Below are 19,992 nucleotides of genomic sequence, written 5' to 3'. Positions count from 1 at the left end.
TTTTTTTACTTAAAAACATGTAGAAGCCCTGAATCCTACTGAAATGCCACACAGTGTGTAGAAAATATATTCTTTCAAACTTAATGTTACTTGCAGTGGTTCACAAAAAAAAAGAAACAGAACTGTATTTTCAGCAAAGTGCATATTTGTTATATTTCTTTTCATAATCTTAATCCCACCTACATACTTCAATACTGTCACTTCACACAGTAAGAGCAGAATTAGAACGTGACCTAACCAAAGCACAGGGAGCCACTAATGTATCACTTTGGCATACAAAGACCCTCTCATGGCATCAAGCCAACAAAACCATGTATTTCTGTGCTTGCATATAGCTGGCAGAGGCAGAATGGGCAGGAAAAATAAGTCCCCTGCTGCCTTTTCTACACCTCAGAGTTGTTGTAGTACAATGCCTGGAGACAGACCAGACTTAGAATTGGACATTTCTCAACACTTTGCTCTGGAGCTGGGCTGCATCCTTCATGCTTTCAGTCAAAAACACCTCTTCTATTTTTTTATCGTCATACACTGAGCATACTGATTGTGTTCTCTTAACAAAGTGTCAACTCGGAGGTGACTGCTGTGTTCTTTTTCTCCCTGACATTACACTTGAACATACCAGAAAAATACAAGCTAAAATGTCCAAGGAGCTAATGCCATCTAAAGGCTAACATGCTGAACTGCAATCTACTGCCATTATAACCATAAGGAAGACCACTGCACCTGCGACCTACAACTACTACAAATTTTCACTTAATTCAGTTGCTGAGAACAGGCTAGGCACCCGAAGGGTTCAGTTGGAATGGAAAAAAAACAAAAAAAAAAAAGAAGTTCTTATTACTTAGTGAGATTGTCTCATCCAGAGTTCATCTCAGTGAATTCTTTTATTTAACACCAGAACTTTACTAGTAATATGATTTATTCTGATTTTAATAATAAGTATTATTTCACGTTACCGCACTCGCACTTAATTTAAGCAAGGATGTGTCAGTAGTATGAACTATTAGTCATTTCAATACACACTGCAAGTCAAAGAATTCTGCAGCATCATTAAAATTTGATATATTTGAATGATATTTTTTTCCAGCTTTCCTAAAAGACAGCCTCCTCCAATCACCTAAAACTTTCTTGAACATGAAGAAAAGTACCTGGTTTCTAGGAATTCCTGGCTTTGTGCTTGATTCAACTATGAGGCTAAAAAACAGTTCTCCTCCTGGTAACTTCTTCAGGTCTCTAAAACAAAATATCAATCAGATTTTTTTTTATTTTAACATATTTGCCTTTGTAAAATAAAGTTATTTTAAATTAAGCAATGTTGAAGCATAAAATTTTTATTCTGCTCAAATAATTTAGGTTGAACACAAGTGGTATTATTTAGCAGTACAAACTTTTTGTTTAAGCTATAAGGAAAGTCAAGTTGTTGAACAGATTAATCTCTGTTTGCTAAACTGCTAAACCAATTTTGGACAAACGGCTTTTTCTGCAAGCAAGGTAGCAATATTTTCTTCACTTCTTTTTACTCAGCTAACTCACTTAAGCAAATTATCCCCAGCTAAGAAACTAAGAGGGAGATCAAGAAAGATTTTTTCATATTCTTTCCATTCATAAATAAAAAATAGATGGAAAGGATGATCTCTACTAGTTCTACAGACACAGAAGATTGGGTGATCAAACCAATTAAATTGCCTTATTACAAATATATTTCCATTTTTTAACAAAATGATTTTCAATGCAAAACAGATAATCCTTTTAAGAAAAAGGTTCAAATACATTTGTAGTAACCTTTTTTAAAAACTAAAAGCAACTGTAAAGAGCTACTTTTGTGAATTTTTTCCAATTCCCATATACCTCCAGTAAGAACTTAGTATGAATCTCAAGTAAAAGTTTAACAATTATGTAAAACCTATGTAAAACCTATGTAAAAATTAGCAATCCATGTAAATGGTATGTTAAAATGTCTCAGATGTATGTGGATAGTGTGTCCTATTTGTTAGGAAAAAAAAGCTAAATTATGCATAAGACTACAATCAACACATTTTAACAGTTACCAATCAGTGAAAAAAAAATCAACCTTTAGGAAAAAAAAGACAACTGTAATCCAAGATTAAAACCAATTCTTTAAATCAAAGTTTTCTGATCACTGATTTCAATCATTTTCATGATGGATGATTTAAATCACTCCTGTAATATATATTATTGTTTATTCACTTTCAGTTACAGAAAGTATTTTTTTTCTACTTTTGAAACAAACTACTGCTGCCAAACTCCTCACTTTTAGCTGAAGTCACACATTTACTTCTGTAAACAGGGTCAAGTCCCTCCACTTCCTAACCCACACCATGGATTCCTGCTGTCCACCTTTTGCTGACAGTAATGTACTTACTTGCAGCCAAGCAGTCAGCTGCATCAGTTCTCTGATCCAGATGAAAACAAATTTGTTGAAAACAACAGCAAATTATTTTTTATGAAGGACAGTGTAGGCAGAGAGGAGGGAGCTGGAACAAGCTTGGGAAAAGGCAGGACTGCTTTTTTCTGCAACTGTGCACTTCGATTAGTATGAAGAGACTAGGGAAACAAAAAGTACACTTTTTTAGTACATGGCAAATGTTCACATTACCTACAGTAATATCCTACACTGATCTGAACACAATTACTCACGTTTCATCTTTATAGAGCTAAGGACATTCTTTTGTAATGGATATGGATCTACCCCCATCCTTCATCTCATTTTTCTTGCCCTAAGAGCATACTTTGATATCATGCACCCTTCCAAATCCCTCATCTAACTCCATAGCTATACTAGAATCCTATATTAATGAATTTCTCTACCTATGTATTAACAACCTCAGAGTTTTCCCCCTTTGGTTCTCTGTTCTTTTCTCATCACCAAATACCTCATGTAACAAATTTTGCTTTGAATTAACAGTCCCTCGGAAGGCTACATCTTCCCACTTCAGAGTCAACATCTGACTGTGAAAGGCATCATCAACTTATAAAGCTCCATTCATTTAACGTTAGCCATAAGGCTACCACTTTTAACTAGACTTCCAAAATAAAAGACACAGTCTGCTTGACCATCTGTCAGTCTCTTCCCTTCTCTCTGATACAACTCTGGAACCAACTTGCCAATTTCAAACAAATATGATAGAAGAACAGAAGTTCTCAGTGATGCTAAATTTCTGTAAGTACCATGAAAATCAATAGCTGGGTCAAGCTGAAAGACCCAAATTACTGTCCCCATTGAACACTTAAGTTATCTGTCCTGGTTGGCCTGCTGGCTGGAAAATGAGCACACACTATTGCCAGGCCAGTCAGTACAAAACACACATTTTAGAATCACACACGATACGTGCTACCTATTGTTCAGCTAACACTTGGCAAACAGAAAAGAAAGATGAGAGTATTGCAAGGCATGCTAGAGAGCTAGAAGTCTAATAGAAGTGGCAGAGCAATGTGGGTGGCGTCTAGAAATACTGTGGGGAATAAGGAGACAGGGAACACGTCAGGAAGCTAGTGCTACTGTCACAGGAGGGAGGGGGCCAGGATGATGCAAAGACAGAAGATGGAAAGCCATGGAAACCAGCATTCAGTGCTTCTGCTGCTCAAAGATGTGTCATGTTTACAATGCAACTGCTCATGACTTCCAAAATCTTAACTGACTTTTCTTGCCCATCCTCTTAATATTTCTTGACCAAACAAACCTATGACTTCAGACCAACATCTTCAATAGATTTTAACGAAGAAGTGTTCCTCAAGGGTAGGAGGAATCACTTTTACCACAATGTGCTTTTTACCACTTTTCTCAGACAAATGATTACCATTCAGTATGAGAAATCCAACACAAATTCGGGACTACAATAGTATATTCTAGACAAAATCTCAGACTGCACCTACTACTGCAGTGTCAAAAATACTATTGGTAGTGAATTAAGAAATGTGACCAATAGGTCATGTGCAGCTCTTACATCCTGTCTTTTTCATTCTGTGTGGGACAGGGGTTGTAATTAGTTACTCTCACAGGAATTCATTTTACAGACTCAAACCAACCCTTCTATTGCTTGCTCTATTGTGCTGAGAAACTAAGTTGTTGGCTGTGACATTAGTTGAGAGTTTTATGGCATTTTTAAGGAATGCTGGCTTGAAATGTTAAGCACCTTGAATCTGATACTGTATGAAGCATACATGGATTTAACACAGAACTAAAGCAGCTAAAGTAATAGGCCAGGAGTTATAGCATTGACCAAACTCTGGAGAAGGCAAAGTGTTACACGATGAGTACTTTTTTTGAAAGATGCTGGTTTCAAACTTAGTAGACTGCACTTCTGCAGTCCCTTGAGATGTAATGAACGTATGTAATACTGGGAGTGTATGATCTTTCAGTTGTGCATACAGCACAAACTTCCAGTCAGCTATAAATAGCATCCAGGAGTAATGCAGCCACTACTATATTCTGCTATTATTACATTATGCTATTCTGCAAGACAAACATGAAATCATGCCTATTCTTTATCAGCAGAATTAAAAATAAGTTTGTCAAGACATACAGATCCATAAAGAAAATTGTTTTTTTCTGAAGATACTCTTATCCCTCTTTAAGCCTGATCCATCGCCTACTAAAGTCAATGGAAATCTTTCTATTGACTCAATTAAATGTTGGACTAAAGTACATAAGCTACCTCTGATGACAGGAAAAATATCATTTTCTTATCACCACGTAACAGTACCTCTTCTTTACTGTTTTATTTACTGTTATAGTATTTTGTGTATATTTTTTTCAAAGCTTCTGCATGAGGAGAGCAACAGTTTTGTTTTGCAGGTATCAGTATGAGCGCACCCTGGGGAAGAAATTTTAAAGATTCACAAAAGAGTCTAAAACCAGGTTTCTACTCTTCCTACCGCCCTAATCCAAGCAGTACAGGTCTCTTTCTAAGCTTATGAAAATGAGTTACTGCCACAAGTCAGTTCACTTAAGGGGCATGAATTTTAAAAAGCATCAACTAGTACACAGAGCTACAATGAATACTCTCACAAACAACAGAATACACTTTAGAAGAGTGGAAGGAATAAAACAAGATTTTTTAAATGCTCAGGATCTATTCATCTGATGGAGCACAATCTTACCAAAAAGGAATTAAACTAAAACTTTGAATATGCTGTTCAGATTTGGTAGAAGGGGTTTGGGATAACCCTAGCGAGTACACAAAAAAAATGGCTTGGAGAGCTGATCTTGCCGAAAAACATCATGGAGCTCAGGGCAGGGGAAGCTTAGCTCTGTCAGCCAGGTCAGTTTTCTCAGTGTACTTCACTGCCTAGCTGTACAGAGCTGTATGACCAAGCAGCTAGCAGCAGCAAAGCATTGTTTCTTTCCACAGCACTACCAGCTTAAATGTATACTGAACTACAGCATGGGAAACATGAGACCAGATACTGATAACCAACTTTCATTAGGTTATTTTTAAGCCTACTGTCTTCAAAAGTACTGTTCACATGCTAACAGCCTATTTAACATACACAGAAAAAGTATATTGAATCAGGCCTTACCAGATCGGTTTACATAACCTGCTGGTTAACTAATGGTTTACATAACCTGATATTCTATTTCCACCAAAAATGGTCATTTCAGACAAAGTTAAACATTTCATAATGAACTATTAAGCAAATAGGCAACCTAAAAAGATTTTTTTAACCAGCCACATTGTGATTTTTTTTACTGTGTGTCCTTAAGTGTTAGACTTTATAATCATCATTGATATTTATTCTAGCTAGATCTAAGTGCTTATTTATTTTTTTATTAATTCCTACTAAATGTTCTGGCTTGATAATATGTTTTAGTGATGAGTTCCTAGCCTAAACAAGCATTTGGTTAAAAAAAGAAAGTCTGAATTTGTTGTACACTTGCTTACCCTTCTCACTGCTTTCCCACTATTGAGTTACAGAAATTCTACATATTTCATCCCATCTGTCATAGTATTTCTGCAAAAGAGTAGTGCAGCATGAGAGTTATCACTTATTATTCATGTAGTTACATACACATACTCAGGGCATAGTTTAACAACTCTCTCTTTGGGCAAAAAGGCAGCCGATGTGATTGCCATGGTCCCTCCTCCCAGTTCAGTACTGGCTCCTGTGACACACCTGTCTTTCTGGGGCCTTAACACATGATAAAAATTACTTGTCAAAAAAAAAAATCCCCTCTTTAAAATGTTTCCTGTTGCATCCCACAATCATTTGTCAGATGCAAATCATTTGTGGGTTCAACTGAGTCCTGAAGGAGGTGAAGGCACTGCTTAAACTGGTCCCACAGCCAAAAATGAAACTTTAATCCAATCACAGCCCGACGCGGGTGTCAAAAGGAACAAAACGCTCGAGCGCTTTGGGCTGCACAAGCGCTGGCTCCGTTTTATGCGACGGCGACACCATCTCTAGGGGCAGGGCCACACTGCCGGCCCGGCCCTCTCCCCGCCGCAGCAACTCTCCCGCCCTGCCCTCCCCCTCCCTTCACCCCACCACCCCGCTGCCGCCTCACCTACCGCACCGCGCCCGTGGGGGGGGCAGACCTCGCCCCCTCGGCGCTCCGCGTGATGCTCCCGACCCTGATTTAAACGACAGCGTCCGACGGGGACCACCCCTCCGACCCCCCCGAGGAGCCCTGGCCACCGGCGCGGCCGCCCGCCGAGCCCCGTGCCGCCGCCCGCGCCCCTCCCCCCGCGGGCGGCCGTTGGGCAGAGCGCGGCGCGCGGCGCCCGCCCCGGGCGGCTCCAACGGCAGCTCCCGCACGGCGCTGGGTTCCCCGCTGCCACCGCGGGGGCAGACTTGTAACTAGGCCAAATTCATGCGTTTTTTTCACACAAGCAGCGTTAAAAAGGATCCATCCCGCGCCTGCAGCTTTCACGCCCTCCCTTCAAAGCACAGAAAGGCATCTGAAGTTGAAGTTGCAGCCTCACTCTGTCGTCCGTGTCAGGGGGCCCGGGGAGGGGGAAGGACACGGCACATGCCGCTTCCTCGGCCCGTGTTGAGGAGCCGCCGCGGCGCCTCAGGCCGCCCGTTTCGGAGATGCTTTGAACCACACCGGGGAAAAACAGCCCAGCTCCCGCTCGCGGAACCGGGTGCCCCGGCGGGGCGGGGATCGCAGAGCAGCACACTTTGACCTGCGCGTTAACCAGAGCCCGCCCGGCCGCCCAGCGCAGACGAGCGCTGACACCGCGCACCCGGCGCTGAACCCGGCCCCACGCGCCTCCCGCGTGCCAGGGCCGGTGGGCGGGTACACGCACACCCCCGCCGCGGGCACAACCGAGCGCGCGGACCGACGCGGTAGGGGGAAGGGACACGTTCCTGGACGGTACCACTGCGGGGGGGAGGAGGAGGACTGCGCGGGCGACTGCCTCTCGGCTCGGCACCACCTGCTTCCTTAAAGCCTCCCACTATATAAAAAAAAAAACCCTCAGGGGAAGCCCACGCCACGTGCCGCGTCTTCCCAAAGCACCTGGGGCGATTCACCGGCTGTCTCCTTCCTCCCCTTTGCGACAAATGGTACGAGCCACAGCCACTCGCACAGGTGTGGCCGGTGGGACAAACCAACCGTGGGCGGGGGGGGGGGGGGCGGGCAAGCGGTGTGGGTGCGCGCGTGCGTGTGTAGAAGAGTGATGAGAAGCGGCGAGGCGGGAGGGCGAGACCGGGACGGGGCTGGCTGCGGCTGCATCATCGCAGAGCGACCGCCGCGGGAGATTGAAGTGCCTGCGCCGCCGCTGGGGCCCTGGCGAGGCGAAAAGGAGGCGGCGCCGCTCCCGCGAGCCGTTTTCCGGCGCGGGGGGGAGGACGAGGGGGGAGCGCGCCCGCCCCTCCTCCGGTAAGTGCCAGTCAGCGGGTGGGGGAGGGGTGCGGGACCCGCCCGGTGGCGGTTGGGGGCGGTTAACTCGTCTGCGTGTGCCCGCACCGAGGGCCGCGCCGGGCCCTTCAGGGGGCGCCGAGCGGGCCCAGCCCGCGCGGATCCGCTCCCAGGGCATGGGCGGCCGGGCCGGGGAAACTGCTCCCCTTGCGTCCGGCTGGGAGGCGGGTGGCGGCGGCAGGCCCCAGGGCCGCCCCCCCCCCCCCCCCCGGGTGCCTGACCCTGGCTCGCCCTGAGTCGCCCCGACGAGATTTGCTAGCTGTAAGGATAGGTGTGTGTTGGTGGGTGTGTGTGTGGTTTTTTTTTTTTTTTTTTTCCTTAATCTGCGCTGTCTGGAGCGGGGAAGGGTGCACGTGAAAGTGGCCGAGAGCTGCGCTCTTCTCAAGGTTGCGCTTTCATGAAAGCGTGAGGCGGCTAGAGGTGGTCGTGCACCACCTTTGGGTGCCCCCATGCCCTGGTGCTGGCCTAGGTGTTAGCACAGCCAGGCAATGAATTGAATCATAAAGCCAATTTTTTTTTCTTTAAGTCTTTAGCTTGAGTCAGTTTTGTGAGCTGAGTGTGCCTGCACTAGTGGTTGGTGCAGGGGAACCACTGATAGCTAGAACTGCTGTTTTTGGTGACAGCACTGGTTAAAGGTGTTTACAATAACTAGTCACTGATTAGCCACACGAGTTATAATTTGGTCATCTTTACCTTGAGGGACCATTCATTTTAATGGTGAGGTGTTTCAGGTGCCTTTTGATTGACGTGTTTCTCTGTATGCCTTTAAAATTGTGCGTGTACTGACCAGACTTTTTTAGTGGGACCTCCACCTTTTTTAGAAATAAATGACTTCTATAGCAGTACATGAGCAAAAATCTGTGTGGATGACCATTGACTGATTGACTTTAGGAGTTGGACACAAAAAGAGCAGGCTTTTGGGGACCTGACAACTATGTGACTCTAATATCAGTTTATTCACTTACTGGAACTACGTTTGCATTCTGTCACGCACAATGATCTTACTTTTTGGGTGACCTCATGTATAAAGGCATGTTGAAGCCTAACCGACATGATGAAAGGCATTTACCTTTCCTCTAACTGGTCTCTGAATCATAGTGACAAAAGGCTGACTGAAATATGAGGGAAGACAAATTTGTGAACATGTTAGAGGATACTTCTGGCATCAAAGGTGACTCATAGAATTAGGGAAAAATGGAATAATCCTAAGAAACTCTGTAACTGGATACTAGTTTGATAGCTCACAAAAGCATCTAGTCTTACCACCTAAATCTACAGGAGAACCAAGTGTTACATGCAGAAATCTGTTACCTTTAATTTCTTAAGTATGGTAGCTGAGTCAGTGCCAGCAATTGTTTACAGTTCAGCATTGCACTGGACTTCTGTCTTTTTGGGGGGAAGTTTGAGCTTTCCCTCCAGTCCCTCACTAGTGCTTATACCTCACACTCCTTGTCTTAAAGGCCTTATATCCCCTTGCTGCTTAACCAGCTCCCTGTGCCTTAGAGCCTCAGGTGTCATCAGGGCTTTCCTTTCCCTTCTCTCAGTTTCTCTGCTCCTTGCTTACAGAGACCTCGAGGAGATGGCTTCTGTTTCCAGTGGACCAGCTTCTTGGTGGCAAAGCTGGGCCTCTTAGGAAGTTTGATACTGCTTATACAGAGCTACTGCAGTACTCAGCCTGGTTTGTAACTCCTGCCTATCCAGTCAGTTGCTATTGTATACAGATCACATCATGGCTTCAGTCATAGCCTTCCCTGGCCTTATTTCTGTTGACTGAAAGTAAAAATTAGGATTTTCATATAACTGTCAGAAAGGAGAATTTTGAGGGTGGTAGCAAAAGGAGGTGGGATGAGAGGATGAGTCTTCTTGGGGTTTCTCATAGTGTCTGCCTTAAGTTCAGTGACCAGAAAGGTCATTCCTTTCCCACTCTTTCTGACTTCAAAATCTGTTAATTTGAACTAAAGAGTAACTGGTAAGATTTTACTTACCTGTCATGTTACTGAGAGCTTTCTAGCTTTCCCCTTAGGTAAGTTACAAATCTACAGTAAAAAAGCCTTACACATTTGGAAAGCTGCCTTCCTTGTCACATTTTATGCACCAAAATCCTTTCTTCCCCCAGCTTCTAAGGGCTGTCCCTGAAATGCCATGCAAAATTTAGGTCGCTTATAATAATAATAAAAAGCATGTTTGTTGCTGCTTGCTGCTGAGAGAAATATTGAATAGAGATGACTCTCTCTTTAATCCTGTTTTTACTATCTCACTTCTACTTCCATCTTCCTGTGGCTGGATTTCAAAAATAATCTTACAGTATAATCTGTTGAGGGAAAACATTATATATATACACATAATATATTTAGATAGGTAGGGTTTAGCTTGTGGACATCCCGGTGTCACTACAGCTAACAAGCAATGGCATAATGCAGTGTCACACACACGAAGAAGTCCTGTTCTGCATGGCACCACAGCCGCTGCCGCTAGAGCAGGCGCGGGGGGGTCCGCAGCCTGCCCCGGGAGCGGCCGGGCTCGGACGCAGGCGGGGAAGCGGCGCTGGCGCTTCGTGCCGGGGCGGCAGGCGTGCGGGCAGCCCGGGGCTCGGGCCGGGGCAGTTCCTGCTTCCTGCCCCTCCGGAACTACAGCTCCCAGAAGCGCCGGGGCTCCCGGCTGAAAGTGAAAATAAACTCCAGGTTGCATCCCCCCCCCCCCCAGTAGTAGCACATGTCCTTTCTCTTTTGTTTCTGCCTTGCAGCCCGGGTGCGTGCTACATCTACGCAAACGCCGGGAATTGCTGCCTGGAGGAAGAGGTCGGGTTGGGACCCTGCTGGAGTGTCTTCCAGGAGCCGCTTCTAGGCCCTCTAGAGAAGCCTGCAAGTGACATTTTTTTTTTATGGGGCTAGAAGTCCAGACTGTGCAGTAGAAGTTTCCTCCTCTTCTCCGTGATTCCCACATGCAAGTAGATAAAGTGAAACCGGCTGCTTTTCCTGTTGTTGCTGCTACTTCCAGTGCTGAGAGAGAGGCTAGTGCTCTCTGCCCCCACCTGCTGTGGTTTTCTTCACCTGCTCCTAAAGCTGCTCCGTGGATTTGTGTTACCATGTGGGGTTAGGAGAGGTGCAGCGAGCGTCTGCAGCATTCAGCAGTGAACATGGAGGCAGCAGGTAAACCAGATGGCGGGGAGCAGAGTCATCAAGGCAGCGGCACGGATGCTCCTGGGGACGCTTCTATGGACCGCTACTTGCGATCTCAGGGCTTATGTAGAAAGAGAGTTGCCAAGGATGGATCTTGTCTCTTCAGAGCTGTGGCTGAGCAGGTAACTAGTTTTTTTTAAACAAAGCTGCTTTGCACAAAAGCATGGGAAGTGGAGGATCTCATTAGTGGGTGATAATTAATGTTAAAATGCAAACAAGTATAGGTTAAGGTGATACAGTTGTGTGGCAAAAAAGAGAGCAGTATCTCGAGGAGAGAGATATTCCATGTGTACAACATTCATGTACCGTTAAGAAATTTTAGCTTTTAAGTTTTGACCCCCCCCCCCCATTTTTCATGTAAGATTTCAGCATTTGGGAACAACAGCTTCATATAAAACAGTTTAGGAAACTGAACTTAGCAGGAGGAGCTTGAAAGCCTTGTTCTTAGTTGTGTTAAGTGGTTTATTGTAAAATTGGAGAAACTGAGCAATTTATCTTCCTGTTGAATTCTCCCCTCCCCCATTTCAGTGTAACTTAAAGGAAAAAAGTGACAGTGTCATCTTGTCTTAAATACAAACAAACAGCAGTGGGAGCTCTGGTGCTTCTGTTTGGGAGAGCCCAAATTCCTATGCTAATACACAGTCCATTTTTTTTAATTACTTTCTCCACTAAATTTTATAATTTCAGGCAAGCAGACAATATTGTTCTGAAAGTAACTTTTTATGTTAATGGAATAATGGCTGCATTGATGTTGTGATGTTTTTCACTGATATATATAAAGAGGAGAATTCCCTCAATCCAGTGAGAACTTTTTTTTTTTTTTTTTTTTTTTTTTTTAATTCCCCTTACATTTTTAACATTTGGTTCTTGCTTTGTTAAAGGAAGGGTGTTTCATTCAAAGTCAGTAGGTGGTTATCCACAGGTTGGCCTCATCTCTGTTCCCCTTCATAGAGAAAAACATTCTGATCAGAATTTGGAAGTGTTTTAAATTGAGGGTAGTGTGCAAGGGTTGCAAGAAATGATGCAATTTAAATTGACTGGAACTTCCCTATATTGTATGGGGGATGCAGACAAAATCATGCTGGAGGTAACTCTGAGCCCATGATTAGAGCGGTATTTTCTGATGGAGATTTGAGCAGAGGGTAGAATGTAGGTGTTGTACTGCATTCTGAATTCCTGGCTTCCAAGTAAGTGTTTGGACAACAGAGCTACACCTCTTAAATCGAGGGAATGTAACACTACTCTTTTAGATTTGGTTGGATTTCATTTTGACAAATACATGTTGGTAACTGATTTTTTCCCTCCCTTCTCACAGTAACAAAAACTTACGTCATCAACTAACTAAAGTCATTTACAAAGGGGTCAGAGAATGGCAACAAATGCTGTTCTAATTATTTCTCAGTAAATCTTCCTAGAATTGAATATTTGAATTTAGTAGATTTGTGATTTCTGCTGTTAGTTAATTTTGGCTAAGTAATTGAGGCTTTACCTGGATAAATATTTCATTTTTGAATAAATGTTTTAAATATTCTTAGAAATAAAAACAGGCTATTTCCAAGCAGTATTTAGTATACAAAAATTGATTATTTATGATCTTTCCTCAAAAATCTTAACTAGTGTCATTTTTTTCCCATTTCTCCCTTTGTAGGTGTTACACTGTCAGTCTTGGCATATCGATGTTAGGATGGCTTGTGTAGACTATCTTCGGAAAAATAGGGAGAAATTTGAAGCAGTAAGTGTATACGTATTTTCTTCCTCCTCCTCCTCCTCCTGAGTATTTCAAAATCTTATTTTATTCCTTCTACTCCTCTAAAGTGTAGAGTTCCTTGTAGCTGTGTGCTCTGTGATGCTTTTTAAAGTTTGTGCACCTTAACTGACTCATGTGGTAGTAACTCATTTTCATAAGCTTAGAGAAAGACCTGTGCTGCTTGGACTAGGGGAGTGGGAAGAGTAGGAACTCTAATGTTCATTTAAAAAACCAAAACAAACATAAAATATCATTTTCATCTGTGTTTGGCCAGTGTTAACAATATACATTTTTTTAAAGGAGTGAAGTAAATAGCAGTGCTCCTGTTTGTATTTATAAGTGTTCCAGTATACATACCATTTAATTAATTTCCAAGGTAGCCAAAATAGGGGTGTATGTAAGTATTTGTTGCTGAAGGAGTATTGCTCAATTGTTTTTTTCCGTGTTCTAAATTTACCTGGATCCAGAATAAAATAAGGCTGTCTTATATGCACTTTGGCATAAGGAAGAGAAGGTAAATAGGAAGGAAGATGTGTATATTTGTTAGAATTTCTGACAAGCCGCCCTGTGCTCAAATGTGACTGATCGCTGTTAATAATGTGGAAGTTTTCAAGAAAGAAGAAGGTTCAATATAGTGAACCTCTCTGAAAGAATGCAGTTCTGACTCAACTATTTTCATTTGCCATAAGGAGTGTTTGATTCCTTTGCTTCCAGTCCATTTCATAACTTATCAGCTCTTAGATCTTTCTCCCCCACCCCTTTTTTTTTTCACTCAGCTGCTGACTCTTTCATCCCTTTCTCTCACTCCAGAGTTACCCCATTCACTTCAATATCTGCTTGTCTAGTCCTGTTGTTGCATTGTGTAGCTTTTGGAAATAGTGACCTGTCTGGCTTCTTGACTATATGTGTGGGTTTTGTTTTCTGTTTGTGGGGGGGGGGAACCCCCCCCCCCCTTTTCTGCCATCTTGTCAGCTGAATAGCTGTGGTGTCCATCCTAGCTGTTTCTGCTGTTGTGGTCTTGCTTCTTCCCCAAACTTCCAGTCTCCATGTATATAAAATCTAACCGCCTCCCCCCTCAACTTGACCTAGGTGTGATGTGACCTCTTCTCTACCCATCTTCACTCTCCTTCTGAAAAAGCCTCTTTTTAAAAAATTTATTATGCTTTTCAGAATAGATGTTTCATGTGTAGGGCTGAGGTGTTCTCATGTCTGTTTTCATTTCATAGTGTTTCTACTCCTTCAGGTACTATACTTCTGTCCTGCTGATCTCCTTTGCTTCTCTCATCTCTTACTGTACTTTCTATTTTGCCTCTAATACAGCACTGTTTACTTTTCTCCCTTTAAAAAGTATACCTCATCCTGCTTGTCTCATCGGTCTTCTTGGTAGTTAAGTTCTACTGACGTGTACTGTCAGTACTAGTTGAAGTTATCCAAGTTCCATCCATCAGTTCCAAGTCTGTTATGACCATTTCAGCTCGGATTTCTGCCTCTTTCGTCCCATTGATACTGCTATAACCAAAGTAACCACAAACTTCATCCTCATCCTTTTTTGAAGTGTTATTTTTGCTGCTGTCTGTTATCTCTTCATTTTCTTCTTCTCTCTCTAATTTTCTATGAGACCTTTCTGGTCTCCTTTGTTGCTCCTTCTATACATTATCTCTAGGTCATTTAATTTCAACACACGCGTGCACATAACTACTGTCTATGCTGATGTCTCACAAATTTATCTTTTTACTTAGCACCTGACTGTTCTGGCCAAATTAAATTTTGGCCAGACTTTTTGATCCTTCTCACGAACAGCAGTGTCAACCCAAGTTCAAAATGGTTGAAGTAGCACTCTCAAGCTCATTACTCCACTCAGTTTTTCTTGTTACTTTTTTTTTTTTTTTAATCGCTATGAGTAAAGAGGCCATCCTGCCTGTAACTTGAGTTCGTAACTGGAACTACTTCTTTATTTGGACCTCTGTGGATCTTTATATTTAGCTAAATCAAGCAGATTGTTCCCAAATAATCTTCCCTCTTCTTGTATGTTAAGGGTAGCTGAACAGATTGCTTTCTTAGCTTGCCTCTTAAAAAGTTGCCCCTTTGTTTGCATCCTTTCATTGGCTTCCCTTTTCTATATTGCTTCAAACATAAGATGCCTTTATTTCCAGTGTCCTTTATGACCTGCTTACATTATACATATTGCTACTTAAGTTCTATAGAAATACGATTCCCATTTCTGATTGTCCATAGCTGCCAATTTTTATTAACAAGATCTTGAATAAGTGTGCATATGCTCCCGCCTGTGATGCTCTGCATGCCCAGGACAAATTCCCCATGACACCTACTTGACGGTATCTTTGTTTTTTTTCGGATTCCCCTTTGCCTGCTGAACTCCATATTTGCCGTGACAACTCCAGAAGCTATTGTTATTCTTGCTTGTTGGAACTTGAACCTATATTTTTGACCATTTATTTCCTTGTTCTGCATTGCTTTATATTTAGATTGTGAGCTTTTTGAGGACAGAGTTGTCTTAAGTTTCTAATGGTAGTTTACCATTGGTACAGTGGGTCATAGACTATGGATCCTGCATGCTATGCTAATAAAAATAACAATCAATTTGTATTTTTTTTAATACAGTTCATAGAGGGGCCATTTGAAGAGTACTTAAAATGTTTGGAAAACCCACAGGTATGTTAAACTTGGTTAATACCAAAAAGCGGTACTTTTGTTAGCTAATTGGATTTTTTTTTTCCTGCAAAAGTTGTCGACTGAACTTAAGAGGTCTTTGCATTATTTGTATACATATATGCGTATTCCCTGTTGCAGAAGGATATGGGGTTTTCTGTTATTTTGATTTAAACATTTCTTTTTCCATGAAATTTGTATTCAAATGTTTCTAGCTTATGCAACTGCAAAAAAATAAAGACTAGTGTTTTCTTTAAGTCAGTCTTGAAGGAAGGACTGGGTGATGAATAGAAAGTTACTGATGTGCAGAATATTAGAAAAATAGTCATGGGCTGTTGCAAAGACATTGATTTAAAATAGAATTGATTGTATTTTAGTTGCATTTACTAGGGAGTTAACAATTCATATAAGCTGGAAAACAAGACTCATACAGCATTACAAAATCTAGTAACTTTTTGCTTTTTTAAAGATAGGGTTTGTACATATTTTACTAAGTTTTCCCATCCTAGAAATTGAAGCATGATTTTTCTGCTATGCCAACAAAGTCCCTAATTAGAATGGCCAACCAGATGAAGTCTGCTTCCAAAATGAGTGGTGGAAGGGGGAAAAGTTGGCCCTGAGCCTGTTTGGCTTCTGTCTTGCTTTGTTCATTCCAAGATTTTTTAATTGTAAGTTTTGGTATTCAGACCCTGAAGTTATATGCTATGCCAAATGGTAAGGCATGCTATTTTCTAGCAGAACTTACTCTGCAGTGAACTGCACTGAAGTAAAAGCAGAGTAACGTGTATAGAAAATGTTTTTTCCCTACATTCGTACTAATGGTAAAAAAAAAAAAAAAAAAAAAAAAAAAAAAAAAAAAAAAAAAAAAAACCACCAAAAAAACTTAATTTCTCTAATCATGTAAGAAAGTTACCATATGTTTACTTTTTCAAGAAGACATTTTGTATTTCAAAGCTGACATCACAATTTTATATATATAAAAATACATGAAAAAATCAGACTGCTACAGATTTCTGCCTCACATTTAATTTCAGCTGTCTTTAATTTAGAAAAAACAAATTGTGAGAATGCTCTGATGTCATGTTGGAGCATTATACAGCAATTAGACTGGTAATAAAAACAACAAATTTCTAATGACTTGAATCTGGATTATGGTGTTACTGACACTTCACTGTTTAACGACTTTAAAAGGCAGACTTCTGGTCCTTTAGGTATCAATACACAGCTGCTCGCATCAAAAATGCGACTTTATCTAGTACAGGATTATTTTGGCTGTTTGGAAGTGGTTTGTCCACTTTGTTTTGGAGTACTTCATCTGTCTGTGTTAAGATACTTGTATGCTAGTTGTCTGTGTTTTAGGCAGAAGACTTAAGCCACAAGGTTCTTGTTCCAGGTCTTTAGTTTAAAGCCTGCAAAACCAGACACTTTTGAAGGAAGAGATTAGCATTTTAAAAAGCACTCAATAAATGTAACACTTCTTTCAAAAATCACTTTTGATACACTAGCCTTCTGCTTGTCTGAGTTTAACAAAAGAAAGATAGAAATACTATGTCATCTTTCAAAGTCATGCTTCTTAATCATAGCTCTGTGTTTATGTGGCTGTTCTTGGTTCTGTTTTTATATAGACCAGTTTCTACAAAGGAAAAAAACCCTCTAACTCCTGCATGTTACCCTTACTGGAATAATTATTGTTATTTCAAAATGCCTTTTAATACAATCAAAGTATTTTGGCAGAAATCCAGGCTCAGTGTCAGTATATTAATTTTTGATAATGATTCCTTGTTTCTATTTACCTACACATAAAGAAGTACAATAATTGTGCATTTGGTTGAACTTGATTTTCTTTTTGTAATACAGGAATGGGTTGGACAAGTAGAAATAAGTGCCCTTTCTCTTATGTACAAGTAAGAAAAAATTTAAATACTTTTTGAGTTCTGTTATGATGAGCTAGCTTGTTTCAACTAATTCAGTTGTTTTGTTAATTAACCAGTTGGAATACAAAAGATATGACAACATATTACATTATTCTCCAGAAAATCATACACTTAATATAAACATATCTTATATGTATATATTAAGAGTGTATGTGTATATGTATGTATATATGTGTGTATATATATGTATATATGTGTATATATATATGCATATATATATGTGTATATATATATAAAAAAAATATATACTTGCAGCTGTCAAAGTATTAAATAAAAATAGAAAGTGAGCTTTGAAAGTGATATCTAATCTGGGATTTGAGTAACTTGCAATAATGTCACGTCTCACCCGCACAGCTACGTGCGGTAGAGTCATACTGTTTGTATTTTTTGTTAATTTTCATATTGTAGTTTTTCCTATTACAATTGCTTTTTTGCTCCTCTTCCTGTTTCTCACCAAGTTTTTAATAATAGCCCTTCTACTAAGATGTGGTCTTTACCCATTTCTTTATTCCCTCCATACAAACTCTGTGATGTAGTTTACTGGTATGAGTTATTGTAGGCTGTATGCTAGAAAGCTGTTCTCGTACATCTCCTAGTGTGAAGGTATGTGTACTGCTATGAGGCTGCCTGGTGTACTGCAGTAGCTTACTCTGTTTTCTTCAGTACAGACGAATAGTAGGAATTTGCTGAGGTCCATAGCCTGAGTTTAAGCTTAAGAAATGTTTGAGCATTTGTGCACAGACAAACCCTCCTCTTGGTGCTGAAAAGTTTTGCTGGTGTATTTTAAGTAAATATAATCCTATATGCTAATCTTACTTTACAAAGTAGCATACACTTTTATAATAACTGTGCTTTCTAATTGCTGTGCAAGAGAGAGCTATGTATAACAGCTTCTTTCTGCTGTTTGTAAACCAGTTGGAAAATTCAGTGTTTCAAAATGGGTACTGTAAACTAATGACTACTTTTGTTGTTGTTGTACTTCAACCCTTGATCAGACAATTGACATGAGGAGAGATACTAGTTAAGTGAAATATTACTTTCAGGTACTGGGGTGAGTGTGAAGTGCAGGAAACTGCGTGAAGTTCTATGCTTGATTGCATTTTATGTGGCTAGTGGGACTGTTTAGAGTTGCATGTGCTGGATGAGTGGAAGAGAACCAGACTGCAAGTGAGTAAGATTTGGCTCGAGATGTATGGAGCGAGGGTCTGATAGTTAGACAGAGCCAGGGTGTAGAGAGATGCACCTCAATTAAAGTCAACAAAGCTGCATGCTTGATTGCAGCAGAACTGGATGGTTTTGTCTATCTGTTTCTTGTATCTCTGGTCATGGGAGAAGTATTCTGATGAAATAGAAGCAAAGTTTATTTTGAAGTCAGGGTATATTGGCATCCAGGACCACAGTTGATAAATTAATACTGAGACAAATACAGGTTAAGAGAAATATTTCCTGTCTCCATTAGAAGCATAAGGAGGCGTGTGTCATAGCTGCAACTGCAGGTATTTCACAGCAGAGTTGAACATGTTCGAGTTGTCACTACCACAGTTTGTTTTGGGAGAACTGGCTTTATTAAAAATGCAATTTTGTAGCTCTGGGAAAGTAGGAATGGTAATAGGGGTAGAAGAAATAGTTGTTTCCCTTCTTCCTTGCTGACAGACTGAAGGAAAGCAGAACAAGTATAAATTTCTTCTTCTATTCCAAATGAAGAAGAGAGTTTCAGAGTTCTCAAGCATAAGATACAAATGGAGTGTGAATAGGTTTACTCCTCAGATGTGTTACAAGTGTAACTTGTTTATCTAGTAAATATTTGTATCTCCCTGAAGCACGTGGCCCCCTGAGCCACGAAATTCTGTTCCTCTCCACTGTTTTTCTGAGGTGTATTAGAATTTTTTTTTCCTTCCAAAAACAGTGCCTGTGAGTATACTTAATAATTTTGCAAGACTGATTAAACTTCTGCTAGTGTGAGCAAGGAAGAAGTTGAAGGAACAGGCGGATTGGTGAGCAAAGAATTCGAAGGGAGGATTATGTGCAACGATACTTAGAAAAAATAAATCGAGCTAGGATAATGACAGAGATTGATTATGGCAGCAAAAAAAATAGCCAATATTTGCAGTCTCTCTCACCTTTTAGAAAATAAAAGGGAAATAACCTGTCCTGGCAGTATCAGTTGTGGCTTTTCCTGTATCTGTTACCTTATATCTGACATTTATGCTTTTTAATTCAACAAAATAAAATGTTTTAATGTAAATTCTAAATTTGCTAAACCATATCAGCCCTGCGCTTTATAGTATTTTTAATTATCTTAAAGATAATAAGGCTGAGTTATTTCACCTGGGAAAGCAGTCACTGCATAGGACCAAAACCTAGTTTGCAGCAATAAAATTTTCGAAGCCCATTTTGAAGAATTATGCTGGACTAATACCCTTGATGATGGCTGTCTTCCAACACTGCAACTTCACGCTCTGTATGGATTCGGTCCAACTTATCAAAAAGTATGCTTCAGTTCTGATTTGAAGACAACAGACCAATTTTTTTTGGCACCTTAAGTCCAGCAATTCAAGTCCAGCAAAAACCATGTGA

At 40.9% G+C, this 19,992-nt stretch overlaps 2 protein-coding genes across 9 annotated transcripts in view; one reads left to right on the top strand and one right to left on the bottom strand.

Moving 5' to 3' along the window:
• The window catches only part of SMAD1 (SMAD family member 1), a 113,322-nt gene extending 105,736 nt beyond the window's left edge, over positions 1–7,586 (bottom strand). For 2 of the 5 annotated variants that reach the window (XM_026106170.2, XM_026106174.2), the window contains exons 1-4: positions 6,945–7,286; positions 5,904–5,973; positions 2,384–2,565; positions 1,149–1,233 (exon numbers count right to left, since the gene is read on the bottom strand). The gene's annotated coding sequence lies outside the window, so the exon portion shown is untranslated. Of the gene's footprint in view, positions 1–1,148; positions 1,234–2,383; positions 2,566–5,903; positions 5,974–6,530; positions 6,725–6,944; positions 7,287–7,483 lie in introns of those variants that run through there. The other 3 variants (XM_026106171.2, XM_026106172.2, XM_026106173.2) reach the window with 3 other exon arrangements.
• Positions 7,421–19,992, top strand: part of OTUD4 (OTU deubiquitinase 4) — a 36,236-nt gene continuing 23,664 nt past the window's right edge. For 3 of the 4 annotated variants that reach the window (XM_064510770.1, XM_064510771.1, XM_026106176.2), the window contains exons 1-5: positions 7,617–7,846; positions 10,629–11,186; positions 12,713–12,796; positions 15,434–15,484; positions 17,339–17,385. In XM_064510770.1, the coding sequence (XP_064366840.1) occupies positions 11,022–11,186; positions 12,713–12,796; positions 15,434–15,484; positions 17,339–17,385 (347 nt within the window). In that variant the 5' untranslated portion in view covers positions 7,617–7,846; positions 10,629–11,021. Of the gene's footprint in view, positions 7,531–7,616; positions 7,847–10,628; positions 11,187–12,712; positions 12,797–15,433; positions 15,485–17,338; positions 17,386–19,992 lie in introns of those variants that run through there. The other variant, XM_064510769.1, reaches the window with a different exon arrangement.

Source organism: Dromaius novaehollandiae, chromosome 4, assembly GCF_036370855.1.
Source record: "Dromaius novaehollandiae isolate bDroNov1 chromosome 4, bDroNov1.hap1, whole genome shotgun sequence".
NCBI classification, from domain to species: Eukaryota; Metazoa; Chordata; class Aves; order Casuariiformes; family Dromaiidae; genus Dromaius; species Dromaius novaehollandiae.
The sequence above is the reverse complement of the archived record's forward strand: the minus strand, read 5'-3'. Positions and strand labels throughout refer to the sequence as shown.